The sequence below is a fragment of the Malaclemys terrapin genome, chromosome 6 (assembly GCF_027887155.1).
Source record: "Malaclemys terrapin pileata isolate rMalTer1 chromosome 6, rMalTer1.hap1, whole genome shotgun sequence".
Taxonomy (NCBI): Eukaryota; Metazoa; Chordata; order Testudines; family Emydidae; genus Malaclemys; species Malaclemys terrapin.
The window spans coordinates 132455062-132478960 of record NC_071510.1 but is presented as its reverse complement, the minus strand read 5'-3'; the positions used below and the strand labels follow the sequence as shown (position 1 = coordinate 132478960).

Here is a 23899-nt window from a genome sequence, read left to right as displayed (position 1 = left end):
TAAAGCACTGTGGGCTACTGACTTGGAGAGCAGACAGGACCGCGGTCCTGTGGGGATCTGCACAACTGCCTGCTACAGATGGAGAGTCGTCCGGCCCAGAGGGTAAAACTGGCAGGGCAGCTCTCGGGTGCAGACGGGAGGCCCACATTACCCCAAGCCAAAACACCCCCAGGTTGTTCTCCCCACCGTTCCTTCAGTAACCTGGGGAATGTCCATGTTAGACTTGATTCTGGCCATCAGAGAGAAACTGGTAGCAAATCTGAAGGTGGAAGTGAATTCGGGTCCAAGTGATCATGAAATGATAAAAAAGCGACAAAGAGTCCTGAATGCCCACTGCGTCAGACTCATGCTCCTATACGTCTGTTAGTCTCTAAGGTGCCACAGGACTCTTTGCTGCTTTTTACAGATCCAGACTAACACGGCTACCCCTCTGACACATGAAGTACTAGATTGCATGATTCTAAGGAAAAGAAGGCGTGAGAGCGGCAGCATAAGGACAATGGATTTCAACTAAGCAGACTCATAGGCGCCAACTCCGTGGGCGATCCAGCACCGCAGCACCCATGGAAAAAAATTAGTAGATGCTTAGCACCCACCGGCAGCCAGCTCCCCCCTGCCCCCCCCAGCGCCTCCCATTCGCCGGCTGCCCTGCCGATCAACTCCTCCCCTGCCCTCCCAACACCTCCTGCCTGCCGTGATCAGCTGTTTTGCAGCATGCAGGTGGCACTGGAAGGGAGGGGGAGGAGCGGGGACGAGGCACGCTTGGGGGAGGGGGTGGAACTGGATGGGAAGAGGTGGGGTGGAGCAGGGTGGGAAGAGGTGGGGCGGGGGCTTGGGAGAAGGGATGGGGTGGGGCTTGGGGCGGAGCAGGGCCAGGAAGAGGTGGGATGGGGATAGGGTTTGGGGGAAGGGGTCAGGTGGGGGCGGGGCCTGGGGGAGAGGTGGGTTTGAGCACCCCTAGGGCCCAGAGAAAGCCGGTGCCTGTGAGCAGACTTAAAAAAACTCAGAGAACGGGTAGGTAAGGTCCCATGGGAAGAAAATCTACGGGAAAAAGTTGTCCAGGAGAGCTGGCAGTTTCTCAAGGAGACAAAGTTAAAGGCACAACTGTAAACTGTCCTGATGTGAAGGAAAGCTCGGAAGTACAGTAAGAGGCCAACATGGCTCCACCAGGAGCTCTTTCATGGCCTGAAAATCAAAAAGGAATCCGACAATAAGTGGAAACACGGATGAATTGCTAAGGAGAGGTAAAAAGAATACCACAAGCATGCAGGGACAAAATCAGGAAAGTTAAGGCACAAAATGAGTTACGCCTGGCAAAGGACATAAAGGCAAGAAGAAGAGGTTCTTTAAATACCTTAGGAGTAAGAGAAGGATGAAGGAAAGTGCAGGTCCTCTACTTAGCGGGGAAGGAGAGCTAATATCCGATGACTTCAAAAAGGCTGAGGTGTTTATTGCCTATTTTGCTTCAGTCTTCACTAAAAAGTTTTAATGGTGATCAGATACTCAACGCAATTAATATTAACAACAAGGGGGGGGGGAAACGCATGCCAAAATAGGAAAAGAACAGGTTAAAGAATATTTAGATAAATGAGATGTATTCAAGTCAGCAGGACCTGATGAAATTCATCCCAGGATACTTGAAGAACCAGCTGAAGCAATCTCAGAACCATTAGCAGTTACCTTTGAAAACTCCTGGAGGACAGGTGAGGTCCCAGAGGGCTGGAGAAGGGCCAACTTAGTAACTGTCTTTGAAAAGGGGAATTATAGACCAGTCAATACGTGGAAAGAGAGTGGAACAAATTATTACCCAATCAATGTGTAAGTACCTAGAGGATAACTGGGTTATAAGGAATAGCCAGCATGGATTTGTCAAGAACAAAACATTCCAAACCACCTTAGCTTCCTTCTTTGACAAATTTACTGGACTAATGGAGGGGGGAAGCAGTAGACAATATATAGCTTGATTTTAGTACGGCTTTTGACATGGTCCCCCATGACCTTCTCTTAAACAAACTAGGGAAATGTGGTCTGGATGAATTTGCTATAAGGTGGATGCACAACTAGTTGAAAGATGGCACTCAAAGAATAGTTATCAATGGTTCCCTGTCAGATTGGGAGGGCATATCTAGTGGGGTCCTGCACGGGTCAGTCCTGGGTCCAGAACTATTCAATATTTTCATTACTTGGGTAATGGAATGGAGAGTGCACATAAAATTTGCAGATGACACCAGGCCGGGAAGGGTTGCAAGCACTTGGAGGACAGGATTAGAATTTAAAACAACCTTGACAAATTGGAGAATTGGTCTAAATTTAACAAAGTGAAATTCAATAAAGCCAAGTGCAAAGCACTACACTTAGGAAGGAGAAAATCTAATATACAACTACAAGCTGGGGAGTAACTGGCTAGGTGGTCACATTGCCAGCAGATCGAGGGAAGTGATTATTCCCCTCTATTCAGCACTGGTGAGACCACACCTGGAGTACTGCATCCAGTTTTGGTCCCCCCACTACAGAAAGGATGTGGACAAATTGGAAAAAGTCCAGCGGAGGGCAATGAAAATCATTAGGGGGCTGGGGCACATGGCTTACGAGGAGAGGCTGAGGGAACTGGGGTTATTTAGTCTGCAGAAGAGAAGAGTGAGGGGGGATTTGATAGCAGCCTTCAACTACCTGAAGGGGGGTTCCAAAGAGGATGGAGCTAGACTGTTCTCAGTGGTGGCAGATGACAGAACAAGGAGCAATGGTCTCAAGTTGCAGTGGGGGAGGTCCAGGTTGGATATTAGGAAACACTATTTCACTAGGAGAGTGGTGAAGCCCTGGAATGGGTTCCCTAGGGAGGTGGTGGAATCTCCTTCCTTGGAGGTTTTTAAGGCCCGGCTTGACAAAGCCCTGGCTGGGATGATTTAGTTGGGGATTGGTCCTGCTTTGAGCAGGGGGTTGGACTAGATACCTCCTGAGGTCCCTTCCAACCCTGATCTTCTATGATTCTATCAAATTGAATATGGGCCAACAATGTGATGCAGTTGCGAAAAAAGGCTCGTATCATTCCGGGGTGTATTAACAGGAGTGTTTTATGGAAGACACGGGAGTAATTGTCCTGCTCTACTCGGCAATGGTGAGGCCTCAGCTGAATACTGTGTCCAATTCTGCGCACCCCACTTTAAGAAAGCTGTGCAAAAATTGGAGAGAATCCAGAGGAGAGCAACAAAAATAATAAAAGGTTTGGAAACCTGACCTGTGAAGGAAGATTAAAAAACTGGGCACATGTAGTCTTGAGAAAAGAAGATTTGGGTGTGGGGGGGAGGTAATAACAAACTTCAGATGTCTTACGGGCTGTTATAAAGAGGACGGTGATCAACTGTTTTCCACATCCACTGAGAGTAGGACAAGAAGTGTTGGGCTTAATCTGCACCGAGGGGGAGTTATGTTACATATTAGTAAAAATGTTCTAACTATAAAGTTACAGGCTTCCAAGGGAGGTTGTGGAATCCCTGTCACTGGAGGTTTGGAAGACCAGGTTGGACAAACACTGTGAGGGATGGTCTACGTTTACTTGGTCCTGCCTCAGTGCAGGGGGCTGGACTAGATGACGTCTCGAGGTCCCATCTAGCCCCACATTTCTATGAGATGGCTACATTACAGATATCTAAGATCGAGAGGTCAGTTGGCGTTGGGGGTTGTCCAAGCAGAACAGGGAATAGTCCATATCCTCGCTCTAGAAGATGGCTTCTAAGGTCAAAGGTTCTGCGTGACATGTATTCCTCAGTGTGTTGGGTTTGCTCAGTTTCCCTAGAGAGCCTGTAGCAGGCTGCTAGGGAGGTGTCCACCCGCTGCTCAGTCAGTCCTACCTAAGACAAGCAGAGGCAATGCTTGACCCTCTTCTATAAAAATACCAGCTCCAAGCCATTGGAACAAAGCTTGTCCCCCAGACATTCCAAAAGAACTTTTTGGACATTTTATGTTTTTTTGTATGACTTTTCCAACAGATGTTAGGGTAGTTAAAGTCCCCCCGTTGCTGCCAGGTCTTGTGTTTTGGATATTTCTGTTATTTGTTCTAGAAATGACTCATCCACCTCCTCCTCCTGACTTGGGGGTGTCTAGTAGACTCCCTCTACCAGGACATCATTCCTATTTCCCACCCTTTTATCGTTACCCAGAGACTTTCACTGGTCTGCCTCTCGCCTCCGTCTGGACCTCAGAACAAGGGTATATATTTCTGATATATAATGCAACCCCTCCACCCTTTTTCCCTGCCTGTCCTTCCTGAACAAGTTGTTCCGCTCTGTACCAATAGTCCAGTCATGAGACTTTCCCCACCAAGTCTCTGTGATGCCAACTGAGTCATAATTTAGTTTATGTGCTAATATTTCCAGTTCATCCTGTTCAGTCCCCAAACTCCTTGCATACGTGTGTAGAAATCTAAGATGCTGAGCAGATTCCGTCACTGATTTCCCTCTTGTTGTTCCTATGACCCTACTGTAATTTTCCATGTCGCCCCAACGTCTAGCTCTCTGTTACAGTCACCTTTTTATCTCCTAGGCATCTAATGCCATGCCGGACTGGACTGGCTTCTCCGGCGGTGATTTGAAGGGCCCAGGGCTCCAGCTGCTGTGGGGAACCCCAGGCCCTTTAAATCGCCTCCGGAGCCCTGCCGCCGCTACCCCAGCCCTAGCCTGAGCCATGCCTGATTTAAAGGGCCCGGAGCCCCGCGGCGGCCGGAGCCCCAGGCCCTTTAATTTGCCCCTGAGCTCTGGGGTGATTTAAAGGCCCTGGGGCTCCCAGCCACAGCTGGAGCCCCAGGGCCGTTAAATCTTGAGAGGCCCCGCCTCTTCTGGTTGAGGCAACGCCTCTTCTGGTTGAGGCCACGCCCCTTCTCAGGACTCTGGTGTACCGGTAAGTCCTTTAAGTTACTTTCAGCCCTGGCCAAAACACTGACTGGAGACTGGAACCAACAAACCTTGGGGCTTCCAAAACTAAAAGCTGCTCCCAGCTGAGCTCTACTCATGCTGGATGCAGAGCGGTGTTGGAGCTGGTGGGATTATTTGAAGCAAATACCGTCACTGAGGCTATAGTCCCCTCCTCCTGTTCAGGATCTGTCCACGGACGGACTCATTCCGATGATGCTGTTCTCTGGTTGCACATGCTCAGAGGCACTTATGCAAAATAACGTCAGTCAGAGGGCGGCTCACAAATCATTTATCACCAGCATTCATTTGCTATTTTGATGGGTGACTGCGCACTGAAGTCGCATAGCATAGCTTCTCTCCCTGACTGGGTGACCACACTTTGATACCTGCCAGTACCAACACATACGCTTGTTCGCATATGAACAAATCTAGTTCCACAGACAAATGTTCCCCAAATATTTGTGGGGCCCAAACTCCACCCAGCTGCATGTTGGAGAAGAGAGATAAATAAGAGGCTGCATTAAATCCAATTCAATGGATTTATTTGGAGGAGCGTTTGCGGATACGGGGATAGGGCGTGTGCATGTATATAGGTGTGCATGGTGTGCCAGTGAACGGGCACGGGGACGTGTGTATGCACGAGTGGGCACCAGAGACAATGAACGTGTCCTGTAGTGTGGTGTAAATACCTGACGGTGACCAATAAGATCCAGTGTGTTATTGCCTCTGTGGGCACTTCCTCAGTCCATACTGGACGTGCTTCCCGCAGGTTAAGTACGGCCCACGCGGAGACGCAGCGCCCTGCAGGAGCGGTCCCAGTGCTTACCAATGAAAGGGAAGGAGGCTGTGAAGATCAGGTACATGCCGTCACTGTACATGGTGAAGATGATGGCAAAGTAAACGGAAAGGCTGCCCCAGATGAAAAACTGGTTCACAGCTGTCCAGTAGGCAGTGTCCAAGCCAATCTGAAAGAATAAATCAATACAGCAGCGGTCAATGGCTTTAACAATCCCACATCCGCGTGCCAAACGCAGGCAGGCAGAGAGGGCTGCTCCCCCGTGTTGTCCCCACCCACCAGTATGTGTGGAACTTGTTCTGCCATCTGTCTCGTTTAGTTGGCAAGTTGCTGTGGCGAGGTCCCAACCCAAGAAGAAAGGCTGTGCGCTCCTGGCCATTCACAGGTGACAGTGTTTGCTCCCTGTGGTTACCGGGCCATCAATAAATGGGGCGAGGAGCCAGTGAGACCCCGATTTGCTTACGGCTCAGGCTGTGGAGCGGAGAGCAACTCCACTATTTTTTTCCAGCCATTTCACCCATCCAATCAGCACTGCCTCACCGTGACCCAACCCAAGTCTCAGCAAGGCAGTGGCTAAGCTGGCAACCTGTGGCAGCCTGGTCCAATGAGACCAAGATCACAGCACCAGAGACATGTCAGGCGGGAAGGGACCTCGAGAGGTCACCTAGTCGAGCCCCCTGCACTCATGGCAGGGCTCAGTATTATCTAGGCCATCCCTGACAGGCGTTTGTCCAGCCTGCTCTTACACACCTCCAGTGACAGAGATTCTGCAACCTCCCTGGGCAATTTACTCCAGTGCTTAACCACGACAGTTAGGAAGAATCCTAGAACCACAGGATTGGAAGGGACCACAAGGGTCATCCAGTCTAAGTGTTTCCTAATGTCCAACCTAAATCCCCCTTACTGCAATGTAAGCTCATTGCTTTCTGTCCGGTTCTCGGTGGATAAGGAGAACAATCTATCATCCCCTCTTCAGAACAACGTTTTACATACTTGAAGTCTGTTATGTTCCCCCTCAGCCTTGTCTTCTCCAGACTAAACAAACTCAGGTTTTTCAATCTTCCCTCACAGGTCATGTTTTCTAGACCGTTAATCCTTTTTGTTGCTCTTCTCTGGACTTTCTCCAATTTGTCTACATATTTCGCCAAATGCGGTGCTCAGAACTGGACACAAGACTCCAGCTGAGGCTGTTTATCAGCGCGGAGTAGAGCGGAAGAATTACTTCTCGTGTCTTGTTTACAACACTCCTGCTAATACAGCCCAGAAGGATGGTCAGTTCTTTTGTAACAGCGTTACACTGGTGACTCATATTTAGCTTGTGATCCACTTTTACCCCGCAGATCCCTTTCCACAGAACTCCTTTCTAGGCAGTCAGTTCCCATTTTGTATGTGTGCAACTGATTGTTCCTTCCTAGTACTTTGCATTTTCCTAATTTAATTTCATCCTATTTATTTCAGACCATTTCTCCAGTTTGTCCAGATCATTTTGAATTCTAATCCTGTCCTCCAAAGCGAATCCAGGCCCTCCCAGCTTGGCATCGTCCACAAACTTTATAAGTGTACTCTCTATGCCAATATCCAAATCATGTCTGAAGATATCAAACAGAACCGGACCCACAACAGATCCCTGTGGGACCCCACGCAATATGCCCTTCCGGTTTGACTGTGTACCATTGATAAATATTCTCTGCATACAATTTTCCAAGCAGTTGTGCACCTAACTGGTTAAATTCAATAAAGTAAGTTTGTCTAGGCTGTGTTTCCCTAGTTTGCTCATGAGAAGGTCATGTGAGACAGTATCAAAAGCCTTACTAAAGTCAAGATACATCACATCTACCGCTTCCCCCCATCCATGGGCCTTGTTTCTACATCCACAGACTATCGAGGTGAAGGTCATCCACCCAGTGCAGACACCACTGCCGTGTAAACAGACAGTCGATACACAACTGTGTGCCTCAGTTCCCCACCAGTAAAATGGGGATAAGAATCCTCCTCCTCTCCCACCCCAGTCTGTATTGTCCATCTGTGCTGTAAACTCCCCCACACAGGAGCTGTCCCTCACTATGGCCCCTGTACTGAAAAGACTTCCAGACAAGCAGTGCCTCTGAAGAACTGAGCAACTCACGTGTGTCCAGGTAAATCTTTGCAGGACTGGGGCTTGAGCATACGTACAGCACCTAACACAATCCAGTTGGGGCCTGAGCGTACATGCAGCACCTAACACAATCCAGTTGGGGCCTGAGCGTACGTACGGCACCTAACACAATCCAGTTGGGGCCTGAGCGTACGTGCAGCACCTAACACAATCCAGTTGGGGCCTGAGCGTACGTGCAGCACCTAACACAATCCAGTTGGGGCCTGAGCGTACGTGCAGCACCTAACACAATCCAGTTGGGGCCTGAGCGTACGTATGGCACCTAACACAATCCAGTTGGGGCCTGAGCGTACGTGCAGCACCTAACACAATCCGGTCTCAATCCCAGTTGGGGCCTCCAGGCACTACCATAATAAAATAAATAAGTAAATAATGACAACAGTGATGCATTACTTGCACAGAGACCACGATCAGCAGGCAGGTCTGGGCCATCAGTGCGAAGGACTGGTAGTCAGCAATGGCTTTCCCATCGCTTCTCACGGCGTCGTACATGGCCCCATAGGGGATGAAGAAGAGAATGAGGGAGCTGTAGATCCCGTGCAGCACGCACTTGACAAACTCGATCTTGTTGAAGTAGAGATTCTGCTGCCCGGGTTCATAGAGGTGAGGGAACTGCATGCTCCAGCGGTCATCCACGTCCTGGGAACAGAGGGGAGAGGCTGGCAGCCCAGCGGTGACATGGACCCCCTGACCCCAGCTGTGACATGCATTCCCATGTGGGAGAGCCCCAGCACACCATTCAGCCACGCTGCCCAACAGGTCACATCACCAGAGCACTCGGGCGTGTTCTCCAAGGTGGGTTTTACCTTCCCAGTGCTGAGGAGAAGGATAAATGGCCACTGGATGTCTCTCAAGTTCCCATACGTTTAGCTCTGCAGTGCAGGTAGGGTCAGGCTGATATATTGCTGGGGCAAAGACAGCAATGGAATGCAGCCCTGAAGGACTGAGACAAGTGCTCTGTATGAAACGCTCCACAAAAAGGGGTCAGCATAGGGGGCCTGGCCTGGAGACCCCCATGAGCACTGGCTGTGGCCATCACACCAGATGGTGATTAAGGGGATTGTGAGCATTAACCCAGCTCTTTGGTCTGCAGGAGCCTAGTCCATACGTAGTATTGAGAATGCGAGGGCCATGAGGCCCCAGGGCAGCGAGTTGGGCTCAGGGGTTTTCCGGGTGAAGAAAAGAAGGCACTAGGCGGAGAGGGAGCATGTTAAAGGCAGAGTCAGAGATTGAGGGCAAGGAGGAGAAGGGAAATCTATGATTTTCCCAGGAGGTCAGACTAGCTGATCACAGTGGTCCCTTCTGGCCTCGGAACTGATGAATGAATCTTTCTTGGGTTTAACTCGGTGCTGTCTTAGCTGGGGGGCGGGGGGAATGGCCTGTGGGTAGCTTTGGTCAAGTTCAAGGTGAACAGGACTCAGGATGTTCTTGATAGTGCAAATGAGTCACACTAGAAAATACTCAGAGTCTTGTCATATGTACATAAGAACGGCCAGACTGGGTAAGACCAAAGATCCGTCTAGTCTGTCTATCCTGTCTACTGACAATGGCCAATGCCAGATGCTTCAGAGGGAATGAACACAACAGGGGAGTTTTGATAGTCATCCATCTCCTGTCATCCACACCCAACTTCTGGCAGTCAGAGGTTTAAGGACACCCAGAGCATGGGGTTCATCCCTGACCATTTTGGCTAACAGCCACTGATGGACCGGTCCTCCATGGACCTGTCCAATGCTTTTTTCAAGCCAGTTACTCTTTTGGCCTTCACAACGTTCAGTTTCCCTTCCCCAAAATAAAGACCAAAATCTGCCACTGCTTGGGAAAGGGCAGCAATATGGGGGATATAGCTTTATACATATATAGGAGCTAAGATCAAAATACACATGCTAGGACAAAAACAACAAGGAGTCTGGTGGCACCTTAAAGACTAACAGATTTATTTGGGCATAAGCTTTCGTGAGTAAAAACCTCACTTCGGATGCATCCGAAGAAGTGAGGTTTTTACTCACGAAAGCTTATGCCCAAATAAATCTGTTAGTCTTTAAGGTGCCACCAGACTCCTTGTTGTTTTTGTAGATACAGACTAACACGGCGACCCCCTGATACTTGACAACATGCTAGGACAGTGGGCATCCCCCAGGAAGTCTAGTGGGGACACGACTGTGTGCTCTGTGCCGCAGTGATCCATTTTATTAATATATTACTGAGTATTTGCTTTATCTAGAGACATTGGTCACACTCCAAGGGATCATGGAGCCAGAGATCAAAGGGTCAGATCCGAACCACCGCAGCTGCCCAGAACTCTAGGTCCATAGCCCAGCATGGTTGATGCAGGCTCTGACATGAGACACCTACCCAGATTGTACCATACCAGGCCATTTAGTGAACTGCTGCTTTACGGGAAACTTACTAACCACTGCACAGCTTTCCTTAAAGCTCTTTCACAGGGTTACTATCAGCAGGACCCTAGAGACGCAGGACAGGGTTCTATAGAAATTACTCTAAAATCCTACAGAATCTACGTAGGAACTTGACATCCAGACCAAAGGGACTGATTCACACCACATCCTTTCTATAGGGTTTTTTTTAACCATCCTGTAGAATTCTACAGCAGGGATATAATTCTCCACTGCATTTCATTGGATGGCTCAGCATTCCTATACCAAGGTTATTTTCTATTAATTTGTAAAGGACTTTTCCAGAAAGGATTAACGATCTCACAGCTTTTTTGTATAAGAAGGGATCGACACCAGTGTCCCTGGCCAAAATTCCCCACCCCCACTGTTACATGTGCACTTGTTAGTCACCAGCCGTCACCCCAGAGGCAGTTGCATGTAGATGATTGTAAAGTGCCTACAAATATTGGTTATCAGGCCAGATCTTGAAGCCATTGCCTAATCCTGAGTCAAGGAAGATTAAGGGCTGATTCAGGCTTCGGGTCCAGGCCAACAGGATGTGAATATTCTCCCATTAGAGGGCACCTTTTCCATTACTGTTGCTAACAGTACAACCCAGAGGGCTCCAGCCATGCTCAAACCAGGGGCCAGGCAAGACAAGACAGAATCTGCTCCACACACCTCAGAACTGTGCTCTGCACTCTACTCCCGGCAGGGAAATTGCTGCAGTTTCTAGCACAGGTTTTATTCACCTAGTTCCTGTCCAGAAGGGAGCACGGAACTGAGCCAAAGAATCCAAGGACTAAACCCCCTAGAGGTGAGCCTGGGTATTAATAGTAAACGGTACCTGGTCGAAGAGGCTCATTCCTAGCACCGGGAGGGAGGTATACACCAAATTGTAGAGGGTGATGAACCACTGATCATACACAGTCTAGAAAAGAGTCGAGAGGTCGGTTAGCAAAGGGAAGCTCTGTTCATCTGTAAAGGCCATCGATGACCCCACCCGCCTGTCAGTCTTTCACATCTTCATTCACAGAAGCTGCCATTCGCCCCCGAGCAGAGGGCCGGCCTAAGGGCCAGGCCCGGGACACTGAGCTCCAGCCAAGCCTGGTAGAAAGGACACAAACTGTGGCAAAACAATTCCTTTGCTGCGCACGTCTCAAAATTCAATCAGCCCCTCTCCAGGCTGCTGCAGGTGACTGAAAAGTAAATGGCACCCACCAGCCTTGGCCCAGCACTGAGAAACCGCTGGGCAGTTCTGGAATATTGGGCCAAAATCGTGCAGCTTCCTTTAAAGGAACAAATAAATAAATAAAAAGCCCCAAAATTGACACTGAAGGAAATATATAACACATGAAATGAAACAAGTGATCTGAAATACAGAACTCTCTGGGCTCTCTTGTTTTCAGATGACAATGATGATTTATTATGAGTCATACCAGGATCGGGCCCCGCTTGTGCTAGGCACGTTACAAACACAGAGCGGACAGACTCTGCCCCGGAGAGCTTGCAATCTAAGCAGTGAGTTAACACTACTCCCGATGGAGAGAGGGTGATCACTCTAGTTCTAGCTGCTGGAAATAAGGAAGGAGTGCGTTTAACCGTTGGAACTTAGAACAAGGCTGTTTGAACAGACCTATCAGGTTCACAGAGTCACAGACACAGGGCTCTTTATTGGTTAAACCCCAGTGATGTGAATCAGTTAGTGACTCCCACACCTGTATCTGCATGAGGGGAATACATTCCTGCTACAACAGACTGAGCCCTCATAATGGGATTCTGCCGTCCTAAGTGCAGGACTCTGCACTTGTCTTTGTTGAACCTCATCAGGTTTCTTTTGGCCCAATCCTCTAATTTGTCTAGGTCCCTCTGTATCCTATCCCTACCCTCCAGTGTATCTACCACTCCTCCCAGTTTAATGTCATCTGCATTTTATACGTATAGTTGGGATTATGTTTTCCAGTGTGCATTACTTTGCATTTATCAATACTGAATTTCACCTGCCATTTTGTTGTTTTGAGAGATCCTTTTGTAACTCTTTGCAATCTGCTTTGGACTTAACTATCTTGAGTAATTTTGTACCTTCTGCAAATTTCATCACTCCACTGTTTATCCCTTTCTCCAGCTCTTTTATGAATATGTTGAATAGGACTGGTCCCAGAACAGACCCCTGGGGGACACCACTATTTACCTCTCTCCATTCTGAAAACTGACCATTTATTCCTACTCTTTGTTTCCTGTCTTTTAGCCAGCTACTGATCGATGAGATGACCTTCCCACTTATCCCATGACAGCTTACTTTGCTTAAGAGCCTTGGGTGAGGAACCTTGTCAAAGGCTTTCTGAAAATCTAAGTATCTTATATCCACTGGATCATCCTTGTCCACATGTTCATTGATCCCCTCAAAGAATTCTACTAGATTGGTGAGGCATAATTTCCCTTTACAAAAGTCCCAACAGATTGTGTTCATTTATATGTCTGATAACTCTGTTCTTTACTACAGTTTCAACCAATTTACCTGGTACTGAAGTCAGGCTTACTGGCCTGTAATTGCCAGAATCATCTTTGCAGCGGTTTTAAAAAATTGGTGTCCAGTACCAGTCATCTGGTACAGAAGTGGACTTAAGTGATCGTTTGCATACCACAATTAGTAGTTTTGCAATTTCATATTTGAGGTCCTTCAGAACCCTTGGGTGATACCATCTGATCGTTGTGACTTCTTATTGTTTAATTTATGAATTTGTTCAAAAACCTTCTCTAGTCACACCTCAATCTGGGGCGGTTCTCAGATGTGTCACCTAAAAAGAACAGCCCAAGTGTGGGAATTTCCCTCACATCCTCAACCGTGAAGACCAATACAAAGAATTCATTTAGATTCTCTGCAATGGCCTTATCGCCTTTGTGTGCTCCTTTAGCACTGGTTGTTTAGCAACTTCCTGCTTCTGATGTATTTAAAAAAAATTTGCTGTTAGTTTTTGAGTCTTTGGCTGGCTGTTCTTCAAATTCTTTTTTGCCTTCCTAATTATACTTTACCCATGACTTGCCAGAGCTGATGCTCCTTTCTATTTTCCTCGGTAGGATTTGACTTCCAATGATTAAATAATGCCTTGTTGCTTTTAATAGCTTCTTTTACTCTGTTGGTTAGCCCTGGTGGCACTTCTTTGGTCCTCTATGTCAGGAATTCTCAAACTTCATTGTGCTGTGACCCCCTTCTGACAACAACAAATTACTACAAGACCCCAGGAGGGGGAACCAAAGCCTGAGCCCACCCAAGCCTCGCCACCCCAGGCCAGGGGGCCAAAACCGAAGCCTGAGCCCCACAGCCTGGGGGGGGGGCAAAACTGAACCCCAAAGGCTTCAGCGACGGGGGAGGGGAGGCTGTAACCTGAGCCCCGCTGCCCAGGGCTGTAGCCGAAGCCTGAGCCCTGCCACCTAGGGCTGAAGCAGGCAGTGGAGCAAGTCTAACACCAGCCCTGGCGACCCTCAGTTTGAGAACCGCTGCCTACGTTTTTTATGAGTTGGCAGTAGGGGTGTATGACAGCCACTAGGTGGCAGCAGTGATCCATCACAGGCCCCTGCCTTCTGACCCGTCTATCAGAAGCATGCTGGGAGAAATGCTAACCTGCTCTCTGCTCCACTAGTAGCACACACAATAATGCTGCATTTTAGCCCCAGGGCATTTTCCTGGCCAAGCATTTTCACATTATCTGCGTTTCCCCTGTGCTACTGTGAAGCACCCGCAGGTTCCCCTGTGCTACTGTGTACGGTGCAGGGGAGGTGGGTGACAGCATAAGGCTTTTCACTGTACAGACTTCCCCGGGAAGCAGCTACAATCCTCAGGAGATTTGGCTTCAAATAATTTTGTGGCCTGTTGCTTAAGCAAACAAAGGCAGACATGGGATTGCCCAGCTCTGCCCCATCGTATGCTTCAGGCCCGGCCAGGTCCCTGCCCACAATGTGAACCAGCCCATGGGTTTCCTTCCCGCCTTCTGGCAGGTTTTCCCACGTGGTCCCCTCATGAATGGAACGGCCTCCCCATCCCCGCTTCCGGATTTACAAAACACTCAATAATTTTACATCAACATCAATTCACGAAATCCTGGTGAGCGTGTGAAATTCTGTGACGCCAGAGAAAAATGTCACTGGGTGGCTGCTGGCGTTAAGCAGGCCTTGAGCACCCCACTTCTGTCAGCAATGGAAGCAGGTGAATGGGGGAGAACATCAGCTAGGGAAATTCACTACCAGGGCCCATGGGAAGAAGAAGAAGTATCCCAGCCAGAAGACAGATGAGTAATGTTTGCCCCAAGGAAGGAGCTGGCGTGTCTCATCATGGCTGTATTTTGCAGAGGAAGCTACTTTTGTGCACAGGACGGAGAGTCAGGAAAGCTGGGTTCTGCTGGCTCCCTGTGACCTCAGACAAGTCACTCAGGACCACACTGTGAAAGTTATGTTGGCACCCAAAGCTGAGGATGAAACAATCTGGCCCTTGGCCTTTCTATGCTTCAGTGACTCCATCCGTAAAAGGGGGATAACTGGATTTCCCCAGAGTTCCTCACAGCAGGATGAGAAGGGGGTTCTTCGGTCCTGTCTGTAAAGTGCTTTGGGCTCCTCTGCTGGAAGACGTTCGGGCAGGAAAAGGATTATTACCACGTCTAATATACAGTGTGACAGGAACACAGAAACTGGCCCACCTGTGCAGAGAAGCCGGAGAAGAATCCATACCAGAAATGAACTAACGTGAAGGCGAAGTTCTTATAGAAGAAGTATCTGAGGAACTTGCACATGCGGATGTAGGACCATCGCCCGTGGACTAAGAGCAGGCGTTGCAGGTAACGGAACTGTGCGAAGGAAAAGTCGCTGGACAGCACAGCCTGCATCCCCTCCTGGCCGCTGATACCGACCCCAATGTGGGCAGCTGCAACAAGAGGAGAATCCAGATCATTACAATGAGAGCTTGGTTAGCATTAGGGTTTATCAGACTACCCACTGCATGCTGGGACACGCAGTCTTTGTGGGTCACACCTGCACTTGAGCGGGGGGCATTCCCGCACAGAACACATTTGGCCCACCGGCCCCACGGCAGGCTGCTGAGTAACAGATTGGTTTCTGAGATATTTCCAACAGCTGAGGTCATTTACGTGCTAATGACAGTGAATCTTTTCCTTGACTGTCCATGTTTTCCAGCAGCACAAACTAACTTTATAATCTTGCCATTGCTAGAAAATGACCTTTGAGATGTGTTTAAATGGTCGCTTCCACTCCCCCAGCTGCAGAATATGCTTCTATACTCCAAGAACATAAGAACAGCCATACTGGGTCAGACCAACAGCCCATCTAGTTCAACCCAGCTTGAGTCACTTACAGTCTGTGGGCATTATTAGTTCAATCAAACATTTACACAGAAAAGTCTTAATAATAACTTGCATTTATTAAACAGAGACATACGTTTAATGTGACAGCTAACGATAGAGATTTAACAAATGACACCATTCTCGATGGCTGGGGGTTGATTGGATTCGGAGATTCCTATGGAATAATGAGTCGAGCAGAACTCTGAGTCCCCATCCTCTTGTGGTGGTGGTATTTTCTAATTATCACTAATTATCTTTTCTTTACCCTTTCTTGACTGGCTGCCTGACTTATCTCCCTTGAAGCTCCCCACTTAGTCTTTTCTTTCTTAATTAAAAGGTCCCAGTTAATCAATTTGTATAAATTCACGTGAGGAAGATTAGCAAGAGACTCTTTTGAATAATCTTACTTTAATTAAATCTAGCCTGAGGAATTGTTAGTGTCATAAGGCACCAAATAAAGAAACAGTCCTGTCGGCGACTAGAAGGCTGCGTTTTAGGGCATGACCGGGAGGTGTCCCATGGGTCACACGGGGATGCTAAGACATTCACCCAAAACTATACAGAACATTACAGGCATCCAGGCTGTCTCCTTTCACACTCCTCACAGACCTTTCAGAAGCTATTGTTTGTACTGCAGGAGGGCCCAGAGGCCCCCCGGGATGAGGGCTGTCTGATACACTGCCCCAAAGGATCTGCAAACACCATAACAAGTGGGAGTAGGAGATGGGCAGAGGGACTGGGTAGGACAAGGGTAACACCGACAAGCTCTCGGGGGGACACTGATAGGCTCTCAGGGGGGACACCCACACAGTCCTGAGTCTTTAAAAAAAAAAAAGGGAATATCTAAAACAAACCCACAAAGATCAGCAACCCTTGCCGGCCACGTACCCAGCTGGGAACCGATCAGGGAACTTCCCCCACCCAGGGAACGCCTACTTCACAACCTGCCCATTCAGGCAGCTCTGATCTGGGGCTGCCAGACACCTGCAGAATGCAGTGGCTGTCTCTGCTGGCCAGGTGAATGTCTTGCTGGTGAAAGCCATCCGAGTGGCAGCCCTGGAGACTGACGTCCTTGTTCACGCTCAGAGCTGGAATAGCCCAGAATGTGACAGTGCCAACTGCCCAGTGGCCATGCGAGCCTATTGGGGGCCCGAAGCAGGAATACCCCCTCCCCCCAGTACTAAAACAGGCAAGTTCTTGTAGTAAAAAGGGAACAGGGGCCCCCCATGAGCTGCTCAGGGCCCTAAGCAATTGCTTAGTCTGCTTCCGCCTAGTACCGGCTGTGCAACTTGCCCCCATCACCCTGCTCCGGGTCTCCTTGCCTAGGGGCGAGAGCGCGAGCTACACTCTCCAGGCCCATTCCCTCCTTGCTGAGCAGGCCAATAATGGGTTTCATTCGGTCTCTACCAACTCCGTGGTGCCTCATGATGCAGCCAGACTGGAGAGGAGATCCATGACGGTTCCGTGCGTGCCGGGAGAGTAGAGCATGAGAACGAGATCAGCCGTTAGCTCTGGGAGCAGAGCCTTGCCCAGGGAGGGTCATGCTCCACCCTCTGTCATTCCCACTGAAGTCAGCAGCGCTAGGTGCGTGGGGAGCAGAATTTGGCTCGTAAGCAGAGCAGAACATCTGCACTGACTTGGTTACTTACTTGTAACCCGAGTTCATTGAGATGGGCTCTGCATAGTCCTACTTGTGGGATCAAGTTGCCCGCGCTATCAGCTTCTGGAACTTTCTGCAAAGCGGCATCCACGGGGGCCACTCCAGGGGGTGTGGCCCCAACCAGCCTCAGTTCCTTCCACGACGTCAGGAATTCCTAGCCCGGGACTCCGAAGAGGAGAAGATGGACGAGGAGTGTGAATACAGACTCCATCTCTAGGAACTCTGGCGCCAGGTAAGTAACCTCCAGTTCTCCCTTGAGCGGCCTCTGCACATTCCCCCGGGTGGGAGTTAAGCGAGCAGTACCGCCCCAGGCTACGCAGCTCTAGGCTAACAGGGACAGCAGGGCACCAAAACGAGGTGAAAGGGCCAAAAAGTAAACAGAGGTGACCGAACTGCTGACTCCCCTAGAACAAGTCACAACGAAGAAAAGCTTTTGCTAAAAGCATGTACATAGCTCCAGTACCGGTCATGCCACATGGTGCAACGAAGACCTGCCACAGGAGTTGCCTTTGTCCTAGACAAGGACTCTGACAAACCCAGGAAGTCGAACCACCGCCCGGTCATGGTAATTATGAAACAGTGCATTTTACATGGACAATATTTGACCATGATGGACTGGCTCCTCTGGTGTCAGCCTCATGGCTGGTTATAAGAGTTTGGGGAAGTTGTGGATAAGTTTTGGCCCCATAAAAATCATGGCAAAATTCTCTGACCATGCAAAGTATGAGACATTCAGGACATGCAGACAAGCTAGAGGTCTGAAAGAGATGGGAAGCACAGACACTGCAGAGCTGGAGATGCTGACAGGCCCACCTGTTCTGTAAGCATACAGCTGAAAGGAGATCAGTCATTAGCTTGCATCTCGGTAACACTCGGGGCTATCAAGAATGCCTGACTAATGTTTACATGGAACCTATGAGCTTTACAAGGATAAAAATTACAGCCCCTTAGTTCATGCTAGAAGGGAACACCCCTCGGGTGAGACAAATGAACCTATTCTACGGCAAGATTTGCAGCACAACAGGCATTGCAATGGAAAATGAAGTCTCCTTTTCCGCAGCTCTCACAGCAAAGTAACCACCTCAGATAGCTCTCGAGATACACAGAGCAACCTGGCGACAGATCAGGTAACTCCCGGGTGACAAGAGGCTGTCACAATCCATGTATCAGAGGTCACAACAGAGATGGCAACCAAATGTCTCTTGGCAGCAATCAAAGAATTGTTGTTTTACACTATGCCAAGTGTAATAAATAGTTCAAAGGTAATGGCCAATGAGCCTGTTATCAGGCCCACCTGCTTCAGAGCGGCTCAGATGGGGAAATCTCTCTCAGTTCATGGAGTAGACCTGGCTGATCAAAGATTCCTGCTTTCCAATAGGATCTTTTGGACCTCAGTATAAACGCTCCTATTCAGGAGTCCACTATCCAGACTCCGGCTGTTGACCAGAGAAACTCTGGACCTTGGTGGAGACTCCCACTCATCTTGGAGGCAGGAGATGAAATGGTTTGGAAAGCAGGACTTTCGGAAACTAATCTCATATTCACGATACTGAATGGCAAAATTGCCAGTCTCTTGCCAAGGCTACTGACAGCAACTTGGTACCAACTAAACCAACACTGGAAAGCCCTTTAAATTCAATCCAGGGCACCATATAGAGAAGTTCCTGCTCTTGGTGCAGGAAACAAATGCAATATTGAGGTTAGGTTTTGCTTGCCCGTGAATCGGAACCACCGACAAGCAGAGTATCCCTGGTGGGAAAGGGCTTAGCTGGTATTTGCCCCCTTGTAGAAAAAAATAATACAAGATGGAGCCCTTGATAGAGCACTTGCATGTTGAGTGTCAATTCTGCTCTAAGAGTCTGTCTTTACTGAACTTTACGAATGGGAAGTTTTCCTAACACAACTGGCTAGACTACCCCCTCTGTGGTGGTCCAGGTAACGCACCGCTGTAATGCTGCCCATCAGAACCTAGGTTTGGATTTATGAAGGGGAGAAAACCCTCACAGGCCAGAAATGGCTCTCGGCTCTGGTACCTTGACATGGAGCCACATCTCTCACTGAGACGACAAACCTGGGAGTGGTGGAGTGTGAGGTGAAGAACCTTTTCTCTCCTTTAGAGCTACTACTGCCCATGGCAGGAAGGTGACCTGGGAAACTCCCTGGAGGGCATGTTCTTTCCCTGCCTAGTGAAATAAGGCATCTAGAAAGCACTGGGACATCGTGGCTCAGGTGTTCCTAGAGTAAAGACAAGGTGATGGAGTCAGGAAGAACCCTGCTGAGGCCTCAGACACAGCCTGGTGTGAAAGCTATCACTTACCTGCACCAGTAAGGAATCTGACCACTGCAGGAAAGTTTGTAGGTCTGGAATACATCCAGGTTTCAAAGACCCCATGCTGCCTAGCGGAGATGAAGGTACAATTTTATTGATCAAGGTCTACTTTGACTCCAAACAGAGGGATGTGCAGAGAGACAGATGTATGAAGATGTGAAAGTGACTGCCTTTGAGACTGGCTGATAGCCCTGGCTGCTGGTAGCTGTGATGCGACCACGGCACAGAAGAATCTGGATCCAGGACAAGTTCCAGATTAGAGAGCCTTGCACTAGCACAGCAACTCCCACTCTTCTTGCAGAGTGGGCACTGCGGTGTGCCAGTGCGGAGGAACACGTCAGGAGACAGCTGGGCAGGGCTGCCTCTACTTACTTTTGATCATGCTGACATCATTTGCCCCATCACCGATCGCCAGGGTCACAGCCTTCTTGTACTTCTTCACCAGCTCCACCACCTGGGCTTTCTGCAGGGGGGTCACCCGGCAGCAGATCACCACTTTGCACATGCAGGCTGTTCTCACCAGCTCAAGCTCCAGGTTCCCTTCTAGTGCGTAAGCCTGTGGAGCGGAGGAGAACATGCTATGAAAGTGAGGTCAGTCCCGATACAGCGCCAGCCCAAACCACAGAACCAGCAGGAGGAAGAATAACTAACCCATTGTGTCAGAGGAAGTGCCGGGGAGGCATGATGCCCACAGGAGCTACTAGGCCAAGAATAAGAGCTGGGATGAGATTTTCTGAGCAGCAGCGACAATGGCCTCTTTCACCAAAGCTCCCCCTTTTCATTACTAGCAGTGACACTAGTGGAGTTTGCCCTCTTGACCTTGGTGGGTGGGTCTCTGCTCACTCCTGGCTTAGTTCCTACGGTGTGAGTAGAGGCTTGTGTCCTGAGAAGACCCTGCAGCACTGACTTTCTATCACAATTATAAACATGCTATAACTTACAATTCATCAACTCCCACGAACATTCCTCAATGGATCCTCCATCATTCCCTTTCCTGCCAAATCCAGGACCCACGTAAAAATCATCTGTCTGATCTACGGGCTCCAAGCCCCCCAGCCTGCAAAAAAACCCCAAACAAAACCAGTCCCATTTGGGCTGATTTACAATTTGGGAGTGCTTGAAAAACGTCTAGTAGAACTGGTCATAAGAAAAAGACAAACAAAATAAATCTTCCTTCCCAGTATTGACCTTTTACTTTATTAGGATGCGTTATTTCCATTCCTGAAATCAACAAAGATAACCGGACATCTGCTCAGAAACTCATCCCTCCACCACTGCCTGGCAGGTAGGGACACATTTCTGCCTTTTCACATTTCTTACAGAATGTGCTTCTTGTGCTTTGATGTCTTCTCTGCAGACATTCACGGAGGGAACCCACATGACTCCCTCCTCCCCCGAGCCATACAGCAGGCCAGCTGCCCTTTCCACTTAAGGCAGCAAATCAGCAGCCCAGATTTCCTTTCTTCCAAAACCAGTAAGCCGTGTGAGTCACCAACGCCCCCGCGTCCCTCCCAGCAGCAGCAGGCAGGCTTGCTCAGCTGGAGAGACCGTTTCGTGATTCGGTTTTACCGTGCTATTGACAGCAATAGTTTTTACCACTTTCCAAAAGAGCCTCAATGCACAAAAACCTCCCCTAACAAAATGTTATACGCAAGCCTCGATAATGTCCCTCCATGCACACAGATCACTGTGTCATGTGATGCTGTGCGGCTGGCCATAACAAGCATGGTGCTGCTCTCCACCTGCTGTTGTTATTTTTGTTTAAACAGGATCGCAGATGTGAACGTGGCAACACTGGGACTCTGTCACCACCCTCGTGGAGCTGGTTCAGGCTCCGTGTGAGAATAGCTAGTGGCTTTCCTGCACACTCAGGGGCAGATTTTCCAGGGAACCCAGAACTCAGTTTGCCCCCAGCTCTTTGACACGCCTGGCGGCAGCAGGCACTCCAACCCATCCTTACCAAGCTATGGCCGTTAATAACCAGGCCATACACCCCGTTCGCTTGCTCTTCAGGTAAGATCCTTGACTTCATGGAAAGGTTTTCAAACTTGATGTTAATTTCATCACTGTCCAGGAAGGAATCCGGATTCATTTTCTTCCTTGCAGTCCTTAAAAGGATGAGTCATTAAAAATACAGAAACAAATGTAAGTTATTTTCTTAAACCCAGGTTTATTAAAGAAAAACATGGACCCCATGGTTAGTATCCTTCTCCTTGCAGAGGGTTTTGAAGGACTCTGGCAGCACACAGGGCTGGAGTGGCCTTGGGAGAATTCCTCTCATGTCAGAGCAGTGTCTGGCGAGGGTATGGGGCCCTAGGATTCCCTGCCCCTGAAGCACCCAGCCGAGGGGCTAGCTGGGGCAGATGCAGAGCAGCCCGTAGGAAGCTGTGGGGTGGCCATTGGAAGTTATAGCAGCCCCTGGAGCAGACAGACTCCATGAGACACAAAGGAGGCTTCAAACCACCTTTACTCCTCCCATTAGGCAGTGCCTTCTGAGACACCGGCCCCGCAGCTAGGCCCCCATCATCAGACATCAAGAACAATCTCTTTATTCCTGGTCGGACCACCACCTTCTCCTTCCCTAGATCACAGGGCTCCATCTGGCTCCTCCCTACAGACAAGCTGAGAAAAGCATCCAGCTACGGGACCAGAACAAGGATGACCTGTTGGCGCAGCGAGAACCACTTTACGTCCACAACTAAAGGCATCGTGGCCCCAGGCCCTCTGGCCCATGACGCTCCAGAGTGGTCAACTGTGTCCTTTTTTACATCAATTTTAGGGCCAGAATGGACCATTCATAATCATCTAGTCGGACTTGCACAGACCACAGAATTTCACTCCGTGATTCCTGCATCAAGCCCATCTCTGCTGGCTGATTTAGAGCGGACCTTTCGGAGACAGCCAGTCTAGAGTTAACTTTTGGTGAACTGTGTTAGATGAAAGATGTGGACAAACTGGAGAAAGCCCAGAGAAAAGCAACAACAAGGAATAATGGTCTAGAAAACATGACCTATGAGGGAAGATTGAAGACATTGGGTTTGTTTAGTCTGGAGAACAGAAGACTGAGGCGGCACATGATAACAGCCTTTAAATACGTACTGAGGAAAGGACAGGAAGCAATGGGCTTAAATTGCATCAAGGGAAATTTAAGTTATCCATCAGGGTGGTTAAGCACTAGAACAAATTGCCCAGGGAAGTTGTGGAATCTCTGTCATTGGAGATGTATAAGAACAGGTTAGACAAACACCTGTCAGGGTGGTCTAGATAATGCATAGTCCTGCCACAGTGCATGGGACGGGACTAGATGGTCTACTGAGGTCCCTTGTTCCATGTCTATGATCCTATGAAGACAGAAGGCTTGAATGGCACAAACACCCTCCAGTTCTCTATGCCAAACACACCACATGGCGATGCACAATCTGGCTGTTTACCTGAGTTCCTCTAACACGGCCTCTGAGGTGTTGCCTTCAATAATGAAAACATCCTTCATGTCATCATGCAGCATGTTACAGGAGTAGCCAATGTTCACGGCAGTCTCTGGAAAAATCAACAATTTCATTCAGACTCAGACAGGAATGACGTCGGTTACCCAGCCACCCTGCCCTCTCCTTGGGGCATTTCCCTGGCTGACAAGGACTGTGCATCTCACCAGAGAGAGCCTGGGCCACACACAGCTGTCAGTTCTAAAGGAACCAGCGAGTCTGGCTGGATGGTCTTAGCACCAGGCTCACAACGACTGGGCTTTCTAGGGCCACAGAGATGGACATCGCGGCACAAGAGGCTCAGCTCTTCGTACTGCTGACGTGGATGCACTGACTTTCCCATGCAATTTACTGCACGTGGGTCGTCTGCGGTGCGTGGACCCTGATGATACAAGGGCACTTCTGAGGAGCCTTTTGCCCTACGTCCTTGGACGGCATTTCTCCTGCCTGCTCTGCCTTGCAGCATGCTGCCTTCAGCCCTGTGCCCGAGAAGTGGCTGGATTTCAGCAGGACGGAAGGTAAAAAAGGGCCAGATCCTGAGCTTGCTGACATCAAAGGAACAATGTCCATCTACACCAGCTAAGGATCTGGCCCGTGTCCAAAAAGCCATTGGCCTCTTTGGGGAAGAAAGGCGCAATAGAAACGAGCTCTCCAGCTCTCCAGATTGGGGGGGGGGGGGGAGGGAGTCGTGAGGACCAGAGGGGCAAATATAGGTTGGGTGGTTCCATTTGCTGTTTAGTATCAGAGGGGTAGCTGTGTTAGTCTGAATCTGCAAAAAGCAACAGAGGGTCCTGTGGCACCTTTGAGACTAACAGAAGTATTG

The 23899-nt window shown here is 49.1% G+C and overlaps 1 protein-coding gene across 2 annotated transcripts in view; it reads right to left on the bottom strand.

Annotated features, from left to right (window-relative positions):
• The window catches only part of LOC128839527 (phospholipid-transporting ATPase ID-like), a 122597-nt gene that overhangs the window by 4968 nt on the left and 93730 nt on the right, over window positions 1-23899 (bottom strand). For both annotated transcript variants that reach the window (XM_054032588.1, XM_054032589.1), the window contains exons 20-26: window positions 23026-23131; window positions 21555-21702; window positions 19967-20150; window positions 14946-15169; window positions 11102-11185; window positions 8252-8497; window positions 5734-5872 (exon numbers count right to left, since the gene is read on the bottom strand). In XM_054032588.1, coding sequence (XP_053888563.1) covers window positions 5734-5872; window positions 8252-8497; window positions 11102-11185; window positions 14946-15169; window positions 19967-20150; window positions 21555-21702; window positions 23026-23131 — 1131 coding nt within the window. The remainder of the gene's footprint in view (window positions 1-5733; window positions 5873-8251; window positions 8498-11101; window positions 11186-14945; window positions 15170-19966; window positions 20151-21554; window positions 21703-23025; window positions 23132-23899) is intronic.